This window comes from Ochlerotatus camptorhynchus, unplaced genomic scaffold (assembly GCF_037179485.1).
Source record: "Ochlerotatus camptorhynchus isolate MF236.1 unplaced genomic scaffold, CSIRO-AGI_Acam_v1.1 ptg000165l, whole genome shotgun sequence".
Lineage (NCBI taxonomy): Eukaryota > Metazoa > Arthropoda > Insecta > Diptera > Culicidae > Ochlerotatus > Ochlerotatus camptorhynchus.
Window position 1 is genome coordinate 1,358,683 of NW_027040655.1, and position 16,236 is coordinate 1,374,918.

The 16,236-nt window shown below is 37.1% G+C and overlaps 2 protein-coding genes across 2 annotated transcripts in view; one reads left to right on the top strand and one right to left on the bottom strand.

The window, feature by feature from the left end:
* The window catches only part of LOC135701513 (THAP domain-containing protein 1-like), a 278,412-nt gene that overhangs the window by 239,581 nt on the left and 22,595 nt on the right, over positions 1-16,236 (top strand). The window lies entirely within an intron of this gene.
* On the bottom strand, positions 912-12,019 carry fbp (fructose-1,6-bisphosphatase). Its single transcript, XM_065222324.1, has 4 exons — positions 11,846-12,019; positions 1,918-2,107; positions 1,600-1,851; positions 912-1,538 (listed from the first exon to the last, which is right to left on the bottom strand). The coding sequence occupies exons 2-4, from the start codon at positions 2,091-2,093 to the stop codon at positions 956-958; spliced, it is 1,011 nt and encodes a 336-aa protein (XP_065078396.1). The 5' UTR covers positions 2,094-2,107; positions 11,846-12,019; the 3' UTR covers positions 912-955.

Below are 16,236 nucleotides of genomic sequence, written 5' to 3' on the forward strand. Positions count from 1 at the left end.
GTCCCGGTAGCTGCTAATAGTGGGTGTTGTGATTTTCTGGCACAATTTGAAAGAATTGCCCAGGCTGTTATGCATACATGTTCGATAAGAACTTGTTTTTTTAGCTCTGATTTTTTTTTTCAAAAGAGCCTGAAATATTTGCTTTGTACAAATTACAATATTTTGCTACGTACTACGTTCCAATGCTACTTTTGCTAAATTACCTATACCATTTATGAATGTATGGAATTATAACAGTTTTAAATCATAAATCATCACTTGGAATAAAGCGAAATTCGTTCGAATAATTTAAGCCAAAATAGCTATCTTCGGAAAACAATATTTAAGTCTCAAAAAACCCAATGTTGAAGAAAGAGCTGCGACGGAAATAAGAAGCAGTCGATTGTAAATTAACGTAATGCAACTCATCCATTCAGCCGGCGTTGTAGTGGTAATCCCAAAAGGCCTGGGTTCAATCCTAGTCGGCGCCGCCAGGATTGTCTAAGGCATAGAATCTCTGATCAAGGAAGAAGTAAAGCCGTTGGTCCCCGGTCCGTGAGTTGATGGGTCGATAGGTAGGGTCCAGGTGTGGGAGCTGCCTTCATGGCTTCGGAAGCATTGGTACTCACTACGGAAAACAAGGGGCCTTATTACGGGTGTCACTACACGGTGATACGGAAGTGATACTCATAATAAGAGCCGTGATTGCCGTACAAATCAAATGGTAATCACTTCACCATGACGACAAGTGACAAGTTTTCACCGTGAAGTGACATCCGTAATAAGCCTCAAGATAGACGGAAAACACATCAAGAAAAAAAAACTTATCCATTCATAGCGAATACTTACGGATCAAATAAGAGCACAGTACATTAAAAAAACGAATATCTTTATTTTAGGTTTCGATTCCGATATAAACAAAAGAAATAGACATCACTTGAGATTAACATTAACAGGCTCCAAAATGACGATCCCCTTACTTGATGTAGCTGAGTGCTTCTTCGACGTCCAATTTGGAACCGAGATAGATGGGACAACGCTGATGGATCGAAGTTGGTACCACATCCAAGATTTCCTTATCCTTACCGGCACTGGCTTTACCGCCAGCTTTCGTAACAATGTAAGCCATTGGGTTGCACTCGTACAGCAGACGGAGCTTTCCGTTCTTAGACGCCGCCGTTGCGGGATAAATGAAGATACCTCCATACTTGATCGTTCGGTGCACGTCGGCAACCATGCTGCCAACGTAACGTGCACCATATGGCTTTCCCTTAGCCGGATCCTTCTTGTCCTGGACGTAGTTCAACACCGATGGATCCCACGTTGAAGCATAGCCTTCGTTGATGGAGTAGATGTTACCCCGCTCCGGAATGCGCATGTTATAATCCGTCAGCACAAACTCTCCGATCGATGGATCGTACATAAATCCGTGAACGCCTTCGCCTAGACTGATCACAATCATGGTGGCAGACCCATACAGGGCGTAACCGGCAGCTACCAGCTTGTTGCCAGGCTGGAGTGCATCCGCAATTGAAGGGTCTGTGCTCTCGTTAACTTGTCTGGAAGGTAGAAATTCAATGGTCTCATAAACTATAACGCATTCCCATTTTTTACACTTACTTTGTGATTCCAAAAATAGAACCAATGGAAACGAGGCAGTCGATATTGCTCGAACCATCCAGTGGGTCAAACGAAACCACGTATTTGCCTCTGCTGTCAGTCTCAATCTCGATAATGTTGTCGTTCTCCTCCGATACCAACAGGCACGTGGAATACGAAGATTTGAGCATGTTAATAAATATCTCGTTGGACAGGACATCCAACTTCTTGACCTGCTCACCCTGAACATTAGTATCCCCGGAGATTCCTTGCCTGGAGGAGAAATATCAATTTAGGTTCCTAGGTACAACAGAACATAAACCATCCATCAATACTTACAGTTTTGCGATTCCGGCCTTACGGACGGCCGAGCTGATGGCCTTGATCGCAGTCTGGATGCAGTTGAGCAGCTGCGATAGATCGCCCGTAGCGTGTGTGTGCTTCTTCTGCTCCTGTAGCACGAAACGCGTCAGCGTCATGCAGTTGGAGTCGAAGACGGGTCCTTGTTGGGTCATGATTTGGATTGGTGCTGTATAGAGATCGGAGTTTTGTTAGCAACTTAAATGTTTGCAGTTCATGCACACGTCGCCACGGTCACTTTTATGAATGGCTGAAAGTTTCTATAACAAAGAAACCTAACTTTTATTAGACTCGTAGTGAATTGAATACAATTAAATCCATTTTTATATCTTTCGTAAACATTTAAACACTTGAGAAAACCTACATTTATTCATTATAATGAAAATGAGTAAGTCTGGCTTTTCTCAAAAGTGCTTGAATTGTAAGATTTTTTTTATTTATTAGTTGTGTGCAAACGGTTATAAATCTACGGTTTTACGTTAAATCTTGTTGATGTATTGGCCGCACTTATTCCTTATAAGCCAAGAAACAAGTGCTCCCAAGACACCAAAAGTATTGTACGCAAAATCGTAGATTTATGAGCGTTTGCGCACAATTTGCACATTGCGCGTAACATTTACTCTGTTTACAACAGTTTTACGTTATTTCTTTTTGGAGTCTTCGTGGCACTTATTTTTTGGCTCATAAGGATTTTGCGCACAACTAATAAATTTAAAAAATCTAGAGATGTGCAATACCTGGATATAAAAAGTGCTTGAATTGTAATCTTCGATGAGTTTGTAAAAGTGACCGCATTAACGTTGTGGTAGATCTTTTCAACTGACAGGTAACGAACGGATTTATACAGCAGATTTTTATTGTAAATACGACGGTTTTACATTAAAAAATGCAAAATGCAAAAGAGTTAACATTGAGGTTGATACATTTCAAGCATTAATTTAAGATCCAAATAAATTATAAGCAACATAAAAAGTCTAATATATAAGCTTTTTAGTCAATCAGTCACCCATATTCTCTATTCCGTTTAAAATGGATTTCACATACAATAAAAAACAAACAAATTGTGGAAAAGCAGTTTAAAATGGAATATATAGGGGGTGAGTATCTTTTTATGGAGAAATAATGAAAAGTTATTTTATCTGGAATGAGGAATTTTATTTTTATATGTTTGTTGCTAGTTATTACAGATATAGAAGCATTTTGGAAACTAAAGTGCACACATGCCAACCAACACGTATCCAGAACGATACATACTCGTCATCATGGAAGTTGAATATTTCAAATCCTATGGAAGCTAAAAATCGTAGAAAATATTAGTATTCTCCTCAATTGTTTTCCTCGATCACAAATCGTAAGGTCGCGGTTTACCGCTATCAATTAGTATTATTATACAATATCATATAGGGTAAGGTGGGGCAAGATGGGTCACGAGGAAATATGGGTCATCTACTTGATTAATATTTATATTTTTGTGTGTCAACAGCAGCAGGCTCAACTATTATAGACTTCTCAGACGTTTGTGAATTGCACAAGTATTAGTGCAGAACTTTGAGTAAATTCAAAGGTTTTCTTGCACTAATACTTATAATTTACCCAAAGTTCTGCACTAATACTTGTGCATTTAACAAACGTCAGAGAAGTCTATACCCAGACAACCAGAATGACGTATCCAGCTTTCCACGCTCGGTAATGGTGGCCTGCACAGGGTTTTGAAATGCATCGTTCACTGTAGTTTTTAACACTAACTGGAGGTTTGACTTTTCCTTTTCCTAGGAACAGAGGAAAATGAAATGATTTGTGACCCGTCCATGTGCCATGCCATTACCGAGCCTGGAAAGCTGGATGGACATCTTGAAAACCCTGGAAAACCGGGATTTTAATAAAAATAAAATCTATATTAAAGTACGTCAATGAATTTCAAAACATTTTATACAGTGGCGTAACCTCACTTTTTACCTGTGCACCAACTTTCAAATATTCATACTCGAATCGGTTGAAAAATACACTTAATCTTCTAGTTTACTCGATGTCTATCCATTGCAAGCAATATTTTGTTAATTGTTTATGTTTTGAGAGTTGGTGCACAGGTAGATTGAGGTTAAGGAAACGCCACTGATGTTATAATACATCCAACTTTATCTTCCTCCTTATTCACTTTTACTTATAGAACATAATAATTCTGGAGTGGATTTAGCTTCAGTAACAACAAAAATTCTGAATGTTTTTTTTTTAGTTCTGAAACATGAATTGGAAAAAAGTAAGAGGTTGTATCGAAGACACGACCGTAAATTTGACGTACGATTACGTGCTCGGTATCAATATTCAGCGACTGTGTTAGGAAACCCACTTGTTCGAGGGACACGCACTAGTCTTTCAATTCTGTGGTAGAGCTCCAGACATGGACACGCAATCCGCACACAACCATCAACCGGCTGAATCACCTAGAAGCGAGAAACATGTTAGCCTCGTCCCAAATAAAAATCGACAAAAATTTTAATCAATTTATTCCTATTCATCGTATGGAATCAAAACAAAAATTTCTAGCCTAACTACTAGTAAATAATCATGTTTGATGAATTTACTGACTTATTGATCAAAATGCTAAAATAAAAATACTGTAAAACTCGGCAAAAAAGAAATATAAACAAATAAATTACTGAAAAAGCCAGCCATTCTTTTACTGACTTAAACAGTAATTTTTGACAATTCAGAGATTCTGCAATTGACGGAGTTTTCAGTAAAAATAAAACTACTGGGTTGGTTACTGAAAACTCAGCAAAATTTTACTGACTTCGGTAATCTAACCCGCATAAACGCGAACCATCACATGACCTTACCGATAATGGTTATAAATTGTTTATAATCCCTGCTAAACTTCAACTGAAATGGTTATGGAACTTTACATGAACGTTTAATGATAAAGTTTTAACCTTAAGTATTATAGTTTTTTGGAAGTGGACCTTACAAATAATGGGTTGTTAAGAACCATTACCATTCAAAATTCTTGTTTTCTCCATACATTTTCGGAAAGAGAACTATATTAGAACGTTTTTACTTATGGTTTGAGAACATTAATGGTTATGGTTATGGTAGTCAGTAAGGTCCATTAATGGTTTTGTATTATCGCTCAACTTTACGTGAAATATATCGTGAATTGGTAATCAGTAATTTACAGGCAACCAATTCGCGATATATTCCACATAAAGTTGATCGATGTTACAAAACCATTCATGGACCTTACTGGTTACCATAACCATTACCATTAATGTTCTCAAACCATAAGTTAAAAGGTTTTAGTATAGTTTTCTTTCCGAAAATGTATGGAGAAAACAAGAATTTTGAATGGTAATGGTTCTTAACAACCCATTATTTGTAAGGTCCACTTCCAAAAAACTATAATACTTAAGGTTAAAACTTTATCATTAAACGTTCATGTAAAGTTCCATAACCATTTCAGTTGAAGTTTAGCAGGGATTATAAACAATTTATAACCATTATCGGTAAGGTCAATTTATGGTTCGCGCTTATGCGGGAAACTCTGTGTGAGAGAATAGGAAAAATGTCACGGCCAAGGGGTAAGTCATTCAGCACATTGTGCCGAAATTATATTCTACACAGCTTGGGCACATCCATCGGCACATTTTCGGTATACCTTCGGCACAATCTCGTAGGCATTAGATTGTTGTAAATAAAATGGGAGCACTGCTGGACAACTCTCATTGAAGTTGTTCAAAACATTACGTGCTGTTTGACTGTATGTTCTGGAACATCTTCAAATTGAATATACCAGAGGAATTCAGACCAGCAGGCAGCAGTTCACTTATAGATCTACATACGAAATGTAGGTTCTAGAGTGGACTCAAGAGGAAGAGGCAGTTTTTTTTGTAATTACTTTATTTGTACAGGCTCAAAGAGGCAGTTAATCAGACCTCATTCATTAGTACCGTAAAACGGAGTATCTTTGATAATACGGATAACTTTGATAGCATAATGTAAAGATTAAATTTGCCCGGTGCACTTTTTCCAAATTAGAAACATTGGTTCCATATTGTAGCTTAGGGTATTTCCATTGACATCGTATATAGTTTTTCGTGTTTTTCGCCTGTTTGAAAAAGCACTCAAACCATCACTTATGAAATGTATTTCCGATATAGCCATCACTAATTCAATGTTGTATTCTTATTGTTTATGATGTTTTCTGGTTATATACTCATTCGAAGTTTCAAATTTAAAGAACTAAATTGTTTGAGTTTCACCTATTTTTTTCTACATTCATCGAGCATTATCAAAGTAACCCCAAACCAAAAATCTTAAGTTTGGTGACAAAACTAAAAAAAAATAGTGCAAATGCTTTAATTCCCGTTAAACAAACATATTACTAACGAATTGATTCTTGGATCCTCAGTACTTGTTTTAAAAATATAAAATTTGAAAAACAATCATTGCCGTAAAAATTATTTAGAATATACATTAAAAAACTATCAATGTTACCCCGTTTTACGGTACCGTCAATTCAAATAATGCTGCAAATCACACAAAACAAACTACCGAAGTCTATCCCCAACGGTTACAACTCTTTCCGGCCGAAAGGCTAGATTTCTGGTCTGCCTTTGAGGGCATTATAAAACACTAAAACACAGGACTTTTATTACCCTTAGATCTCAAACCCTTGGGTCTCCCTTAGCTCAGTCGGTAAAGGCGCAGCTACAAAGCAAGACCATGCTGGAGGTGGCTGGGTTCAATTCCCGATCCGGTCTAGGAATTTTTCAGGTTGGAAAATTTCTCGACTTCCCTGGGCATAGAAGTATGATTGGACTTGCCACACAATTATACCAATGCAAAAATGGTACAGGCATCGAAAGCTCTCAATTAATAACTGTGGAAGTGCATCTAGAACACTAAGTTGAGAGCACGAAATAAGTTAATATGCGATATGCAATAAGCTTGAAATGCGGAGAAGAAGAAGAAGAAGAAGATCTCAAAACAACGAAAGTTCACACACCCGCCACTTCCCCCGCGTCATTCTCATTCCGATTTATCCTTGCAATTTCAAACCAAAACATTCAAGGTGTCAGAAATACCGGGTTGCCGGGATGGGTATTTTACAAACAATCGCAGCTTGCTCTATGACCGGCACAATCGGCATACTTGCGGCACACTGACAAAAAAGATTACCCAAGATTGGTGTGCGGACTGACCTTCCCGTTGGTCGCAGCCCATTCTTTTTCAAACGGTTTATTGTAATTAAATTTTAGCTGCAAGCTTACGCGTGACAGTAAATTACAGGGCTGTTACAACTGGCGTGGATTTCGTGAAGTTGAATTTTCAGTCGCAAAAATTACGAAAACATTAAATGATGTCGCGAAAATCGCTGATGTGCTGTCATAAAAATTGCAGAACTCATTTTAATGGTGCGAATTGTTTATATTTTTTAGGAAAAAAATATCACGATTTTCTTTTTATTGTGTTTTATGATGTACAAAGCAGTGATGCCCGAGGTGATGCCAACACTCCAGCTTAAACTGGTTTCTTCCAGTTTTTTGGACGCATCCAGTCAAATAGTTAAAGTTTGAAAATTTTCCAGTTTTTTAGAATTCATCCAGTTTTACGCAGCTTTCCATTGTTAATAGCAAAATATTTTGAAGTATGATTACCAATACAGAATGATTAAGATGCTTAAGGCCGGCGCACAATAGATACGTTTTCGGGTTTTTTGACAGTTAGCCCATGCATTATCTGTCAAAAAACCCGAAAACGTATCTATTGTGCGTCGGCCTTTACACTTTAAACTTTTATATTGGAATTGAAATCTGAAAATTGCAGTGCAGTGCAAAATGCGTGGTGATCCTAACATCAAGCTCGCTTCACGGCAATGGGACAGGCGTACTGCACACTAATCCAGGCCTCCATCGTTCGGTAAATTTTGAACTACAGAACTGTTCGGTAAAAGTTTAAAAATCAGTGAAAAATCCAATTATTAGAAAATTTATTCTGAAGTTGTACAGAATTTGTTCAGTTTACCCCATTTATTGATGAAAAATAAAATTTATAAATTTTCTTGATTTCTCATGTGTAACGGTCATTTGAAAATTTTACCGACTTGTTCTGCTGTTCAAAAACCCGGTAAATTCCTACCGACTTCGGTGATCTGAATTAAGTGTGTGTGTCACAGCATCGACACACATTTTGCAGGTTTGGTATTATGACAGTTAACATACCTTTAGGTTAAAGTTAACCTATCTGATGCTGAGAAGTTGTAACAAATCAGTATGTTTCAGAACAATGGAACCATTTCAAATCTTGACGTCAATATTAATGATAGGGGAAATGGATGTAATGTCGGCCTAAATGCCCCTAATTTGGGCCCATACATAAATTCAGCAATCGACTAAAATTTCAATAGCGACCAAAAATATCCATTAGTACCGTCCCAACGACGCATTCACTTAAATAAAATTGATAAATAGCAGATTTTTAGCGATGGGTCCAATCTTAGATCCATAGGCCAACATTAGAGCCATTTCCCCTGTAACTCTGTTGTTTATCTACCAATATTATTTGAAATTACCGGGGCTCCTTATGTCTTCGTCATCTTCTATTGTGAATTTATTTAATTAAATTGAAGTAACACTTCGTCGGTGGTAACACTATAGAGATTTTCACGTCCGGTTGGATTGGTGCAATATGTGAGAGCGTGTTAGTGAATATCGATGTCAAACTCATTTTGACAGATCTACTTTCATACATTTTTTAGGTTAGCCAGAGGGAAATAATAAACAACTTTACACGGCGTTTCTCCAGCTACTGTGTTACCTGACTTATAACGAATATGCGTTGTATTATTATTATTATTTAGCTTTATTTAGGAGGCTTTGAATATGCGTTGTATACGAGTACCCCGAATACAACGTATGACTCGTCTAATTTTGCATAGCATTTACAATGTAAAATTAGACGAACTGTACGTTGTATTCGGGGTACTCGTATACAACGTATATTCGTTATATGTCAGGTAACATAGTAGTGTGCGTGCGTTAAACGTCACTAATCTCTATAGCTGGTTCTTATGCAGGGTGTCTACTCGTTTTGCAAAATAAAATTTTCTGAGTTGTCCAGGTTTTTACAGAACTTTTCAGATAATTTCCATGAAAGCTATTTTCTAATTCCGTTATTTTTTTTTTTTTGGTGAAATATCAACTTTATTTCCACAAACGATGTCGAGACATGACAATCAGTTTTAAGAGATCACTTTTACAATCAAAACCAAAATGAAGTTTAACATTTACTTATCAAACATCAATCTAAGCTTTTTAATGAAAAATATTCAAAAAATATTGAAGAGAGTAATTGTTTTGTTAATTTTGTTTTAAACACTTTTTTTTTGATTTTTTACCCAAAATTACTTGAAATTTTCTACAGTGCGTTTTTTCTCCTGAAAAAGCAGTTACAGGCAAAATAGGGAAAAAATCATTTCTGAATCGAACTTGTCCGATTTGTATGAAACTTTGCGTAAATGTGTGTTATGGGCAATGGTTCGCTTCTTTTTGATTAAAAATTCTTGTAATATTTTCAAAAAAACGTCAATGAAAAAAAAAAAAAAAATCAAAAAATTGCAGCTCGATAACGGCACTTCTGATCGAAATGACATCTGAGACAAAGTTGTAGAGAAAAATAGTATCTTTTTGGAAAAAATAAACAGAAGTGTGTTTTTCAAGAAAATTGTTAAAACCCCCAAATAGGGGAAAAGTTGACTTCGGCAATACTTTAACCTATTATCGTCAGGGGGTAAACAACGTCCTTGAGAGCTCAATTTTGGCATGTGGATACATTGTGTTTCAGAGCAACTATTGACCAAATTTGAGTGCTCTAGGACTTTGTTTACCCCCTGACGGTAATAGGTTAACGTATTGCCGAAGCCAACTTACCATCACTTCGGATCACTGTATTGGTCTCCCTACTCTGGCCTACAGCATGATATTAAGCACTCCCACCTTTGGCAAGGTGGTTGAGAATGGTCTACGGGAGGGACATCTGAGACAAGGTTGTAGAGAAAAACAATGTTCTACTGGGATAAATATGCAAAAAAAAAAATGGTTTTAGCAATATCAAGTAAACATTTTAATATCATGCTGTAGGCCTGCATGGGAGACCAATACAGTGATCCGTGTTTGTATCACATATTCTTTTGATTGATTTCTTAGCCACGTCGTAGTGCGTTCATATGAAGGTATTGACATCAGGTGTGATACCGGCGGGTTTTGCCGCAATTCGCTGTTAAATTGGACGATAACTGGTTAGCTTGAATAATGTACATTCTATTTTGTTTTCATTGTTTTTCATTAATTAATTATCATCGAATGAATAATCAAAAATACCTATAGTGCAGTTGGTATCATAAATAATTTGCTTCATTGCTTCGTTTTTGAAAAGGGTGAATGCTTCCATTATGGCTGTGTGTCCGGTTGTGGCATTTGGGAATACCATTTACCGTGATAGGGTGCGTTGGAATGGAGTCAGGTGGCCGTGATGGAAGTACTCACTCTAATCGAAATATACTTTGCATAAGAAACTAATCTCAGAATGAATCATTTTATCACAGAAAAGTGTTACATATGACGGACGAAGACAAGATTAATTTTGTAGCTCAATGTAGAATAATAGTACATAGCATAATAAGAATATAGACATTTTATTTTTAGGCTGATCTCATTTGAATAATAGGAAGGTAACTAGAATAAGTCTCCGCATTTAGTTTAATCAAATCTTCTTCGATCATATGTTTCCTAACAAGTGAATTTTAGGGAAGAAAGAGTTAAGTAAAGTTCAATAAGCAATGGGAGGATGAGACTAGCCTGGTCAAGAACATAGTGATTGTTTGTAGTGGAAGTTCCGGTTGTTATGCAATTGTCTGTAACTGGTAGGGGGATATTGTAGCTTCTCACTGGTATTATTTAGCTTGGCTTGGGTGTGATTAGGTCAGAATTTACATTGCATTTTTATTTTTTCCGATAAGCTTATATGTAGTTATGAATTTTTAACATCTTAGATTATTTTCAAATGTTGGTCGCGTTCACTTTTGGTTGGTTAACTTTTTGCAACGCCGGGGTTAACCTTAATCAGATGACACTTCAGTGGTAGTAATTGACCACAACAAACAATTATGCAAAGTTTTGTACATTCTTTTTGCTGTTTGGCCTGGAAATGCTAACTTGTCTGTTCATGCAAATCGGAGAAAGTCACGTCTGATCGATTCGTTATTTGGAGTGGAACGAACTGCTGAATATCAATATGAGTAGTTATGATTCAGGAAACACATGCTAGAAAAATTTAAATTCGTCGTTGAAAGCTAGGGTGTGAAAAGAACTAATGCATTCGAACAAAAGGCTTTTGTTAGAATCAAGCTTTATATTTCACCAATCTCTTGTTCAAACAGTCTTCTAATCTGTACAGTTTAAGAACATGTAGCGTAATGCTCTGAACCCTTGATAAACTCTCGTTCCGTTTTAATTAATCTACATTCTAAATTCCGGTCGCTTACACTGATCAGTTGGACTATCATATGGTAAAAGGTCACTATCGTCAAAGTCACGCCAGAAAACCCAAAACACCGAATCAAAGGCGAACAAAGTGCAACAACACAAAACCAGAAAAACAACAAGGAACAACTCACAAAAAAAAACACTCGATCGTGTCGGTCAGACTATAAATACATTTCGCTACTAGCCGGTTTATGGATGATATTCAGGTTCGCAATGTCGGTCGATAGATAGTTATCTTGTCACCGAATTGTAAGATTGTCTCCGAAAGATACCCAATAATTCAAGTACCTTCTTACATCTTTTTGTATTTTCCGCTCAAATCACTTAGGTATATTTTGAATTTATTCCCGAAAAGTATGATAACCTACCTTCAAACTACACTACAAGCCACGTTGAACTTGATCTTCTTTGCAGAAAAATATCACTTTCTATCTGCTCTTTCGCTGTAGGCGCACCACGAGAATTAACAGTGGTAGCGTGACTGTTCCACAAGACGACTATAGCAAGACTGAATTTAGGTTTTGTAACAGGTTTGAACCACACGAGTTCAACGCACATGAACCAATACTAAAATTCGGGAATCGGCTCTCTGCTCTTATACCTACATATCATGGTAAGTTGTTTTATTTGCCACATATTTTGCCGGTTCTTCGTACACATTGGGATTATCAGTGGGCTGTGTAGTTCTGTGTTTACGTTTATTATTCTAAATTTTCCGTTAGTGTTGATCGCTACTGACTGATAAATCGGTCTATAGTCACTATATTTATAGTCTGGCGGATACAAAATCCTGCAAACTGACAACTTTGATTTTTTTAATTAAAATCTGGCTCTACGCTAATAAAATTCCACACATTTTTATTGACAAATTTCCATGTGAAATTCCACATGATTTTCATGTGACCACACATAAACAGAATCCACCCAGAAGCACACATAAAATTTAAGAGTCAAATGAATAGTATGTGTGGTTACACATGGCTTTTATGTGTACATATATTAAGTATGTGTCCGACACATACATACATACCATTTGTTGATCACATTGCAAAAATTCATGTGTGGGACACATAAAAATAATCTTTGAAATTTTATCAGTGGGTATAGCTTTTGCAGAACGTTTCCGTTTTACGCAACATATGTTTTTTTATCTGTGCAGTATCAATATAAATGTATACCGGAATGTATAAAATTTTCGTTGTAATAGGAGGAAATGTGTTAAAAGAATTTCAAGCTACTTACACTTTTCAACGCATACCTGCAAAATTACCATTCCAACCGTAAAACATTAGACTGGTCCACATTTATATGGGGGACATTTTGACGTTGGATAACGTCTTTCGGCAACATACGGGGGTACAAAATTGAAAACAGTCATTTTGGATGCGTTACGAAAAATTAAAAGATTTTGAACGATAATAACTCAACCGTCTCTCGATAGATTTACGAGATAATGGCATCAATCGATTGGAAATATTTCTAGCAATTTGCTGAATGTTTCAAAACTATTGATTTCATTCTGTTAACTATTGAAAAATTGTTAAAAGTAAACCATTGTCTTAAGATGGTGAAAATCGATTGATTTTTTTATATTCTTATACTTTCTCCAACCGAGGCATCAGATACGAGTATCTGACACCTCTGATATTTTCTGTTCTACTATATAAGCGTCCAACAAGGTCGCCCGTTCCATCATTGTCTATCCGATCGTCGACCCAGCAGCAGAGCAGCAGAGCAGCAGTACCAGAGCAGCGGAAGCAGAGCAGCGGCAGCAGAGCCTGGTGGCGAAAGGGCAACTACGCCGAGTGCGTTGGTGCCAGTGCTCCGGTATACTGGGCCGCCGTCATGGAATGCCCAGCTGCTGCAGTTCTCAGTCGGTCGTATTCACCGTCTGCTCCGCAAGGGCAACTACGCCGAGCGCGTTGGAAAAATGGCCCTTTTCAGGGCCACAACATTATCAAGAAAGAGTTTAACGTACGTATGCGAGTATCTGACACCTCTGATATTTTCTGTTCTACTATATAAGCGTCCAACAAGGCCGCCCGTTCCATCATTGTCAACAACATCAGCCCCACAAAACGGCCCTTTTCAGGGCCACCAAACTTTCGCAAAAGAGTTATTAAGGAATATTCCTAAAATATAATATACACAATTAAGAACAACACATAACAGACGTTATCCAACGCCAACCCTGCGGTCGTATCTAGTATACAACCCTTCCAACTTTTTATCATTTTTTTCAACGGCTTTGTGCCATTAGGTGAAAAAACCACTCTCTAAAAATTTTAGCTCATTCCGATGTAACACGAGCTGGCGCTTTTGATATAAAATTTATGTGGAAAATTTTTTTGAAATAATATTCCTTCACTCTTTCGTGCATAGAGCTGGGTCAGCATCCTCGATTAAATTGTAAAAAAAACAACATTGCTGAAGACAGCATCACGATTCAAGTTTGTATTATGGAAATATTAATTAATTATGTGAATTCTGCTCGTATATTGCAACAAAATACAGGCAGCTTATGCAACGAATCAACTAGATTACCACTAAAAATAAATGTTTCCATGCTCGTGTCTTTTGGTGCGATAACCACTCTCTGAGTGTTTCAGCTCTTTTTGACGTTACACGGGCTGGCGCTTTTGGTTTAATTGATATAGGGGAATTTACGTATTCTCGGCAACCTAAGCAGCGACCTTCTTTCTATAGCCTTTTTCTCTAAGGAACGCACACATATGCAGTATTGGTTTGTTTACAATCTATTGCTGCCAGCTGCTCTAACAATTTCAGTCGAAAGAATTGTCAAAAACTGTTTTGAAACGCTTTTACAAAGCTCCAATCTTCTCTAGTGAGAGCGAGTATTGTCGGCAACCAGTTTTTCTTCGGCAACCGTTCCATTTGAACTGCATGTAAATCTGCTGTTCTATTATCGGCAACTCGAAATCAGCTACAATTTGTAGTGCGTGTGTTTCATTTCAAGAAAACCTTGCTAGATTGCTTTTTCTCAGTGGTAAAAATGTAGTCAAATTGAAGCTGAAAGCATAAAGAATCGTTTGCATGCATTCAGCGAAGTCCAAATTCCCCATACAAAATTCAAACTAAAAGCACCAACTCATCTTAGAACCAATTGGGTTCTTTAATTTTGAAAAATATATCAGTTTTTATATATCATCTGAAAAGCTTCGTTTTCTGAGCACAGCGATATTTTTTTCGAACCCACACACTTTCATCTCGATTTTTAAATCCAGATTTAAAGCAAAATAATAACTTCACTGTTTGACACTAAACTGACAAACTGACAGCTCGCTCCCATACAAAGTGACACCGAGGGGCGCTAATAAGGTGATTTTTGCGAATGTAATCGTTCTTATTTAAAATAGTTCCAGTGTACCAAAATTGATGAAATTTTGGGTTTGGGATCCATTTTTAATGCAGATTACGAATATGCATTTACCTCAATACCCTTAAAGAACCCAATTGAGCTGAAACTTTCGGATAATGGTTTTCTGGAACAAATCTATAGGGGTTGGCCCGTGGTGGAAATTTAGAACTTTTATTTTTGTGGGTCAGTCTAGTAAAACATCTATTAAAAAGTATATTATTTATCATCTAACCATTAGCCGCGTCGATGCTCTCCATGAAAAACGTAAAAACAGCATTCAGAAACCCATTGATAAACTACCACTACGTAATTTTTGATCTAAACAAAAGTTAGTCCGCATAAACAAGAAGCGCCTAACCACAAATTCGGAATATCTTCACAACTGTATGTGGTATGGTTGTACCATCTCCGATATCGTTAGGGTACGGTACCCGTTGATTAGGGAGGTCGAATTTGCACTCATCATTGTCTCCGCCAGACTATGAATATAGTGACTATACATCGGTGTAACATGGAACTGTATTAGTCGGTTGTAAGCGTTGTAAGCCTTGAGTATAGCAATAGGTTGGCGCAGATGTCAAAAAGTCGAGCCCCTTATTTTGTTTTGACTCGTATCTATACTTTCGATTTCGTAACATAGAGCGGTAGGCTAGCGAACAGCCGAGCGGGTGTTTACCCGCATGTGTGCCTAATAAACTGGCGAGATAACCCAAACCGCATGGCAAATTCGACAAGCAATCGTTTTATAAGTTTTCCTACGTATATACGTATATACGTATACGCTCATATAGATATGTAGGGGTACTTTCCGTCTATAACTATACCGCGACCATTAGCAATGTCTTTCTTATCAGTAAACGTAACAACATGACAACAGAAAACAACTTTCTTTGCGATTGCGTCTTGCGTTTTTACAATGATTGGCGAGACGTGATCGTAAGATTCTTATTTCATTTGAGTTTATCTACAAAATATAATTACCAATGAAGAGAGATTAAGTGAAGAAAAGCTTTTGTATAATTTTGCAAAACATAATCTATAACTTTAGACTTGTGTCTGAGACACGATCACATCCGCAGGGCTACTACTAGAGAGTAGTCGGGAAAGGTTTGTTACATTAGTCTGGTTTTGTGTCTTCTTCTTTATTATATTTTGGATTATATTACCAGCTAAATGGTATAGGTCAGAGTTGACAATAGAAGAGTTTTTTTTTTTTAATAATGTGTTTATTTTTCCAGGCTTATTTGCTGTAGCTTTGCGGAGCCGATATTCATTGTTTAGATAACAAAATTACTTAAAACTAACGTTAGTAAAGCGGGGGTCGATTACTCGCGACTATCTCGAGGTTGGGGTTAGGGGTTAGGGATTGAGAACACAAGG

Bases quoted from the DNA above. Each gene is read 5' to 3' on its own strand.
- fbp (XM_065222324.1), bottom strand. From the start codon at position 2,093: ATGACCCAACAAGGACCCGTCTTCGACTCCAACTGCATGACGCTGACG. The intron at 1,852-1,917 runs GTAAGTATTGAT...TTTCTCCTCCAG, and splicing joins AAGGCCGGAATCGCAAAACT to GCAAGGAATCTCCGGGGATA. The intron at 1,539-1,599 runs GTAAGTGTAAAA...TCTACCTTCCAG, and splicing joins TCTATTTTTGGAATCACAAA to ACAAGTTAACGAGAGCACAG.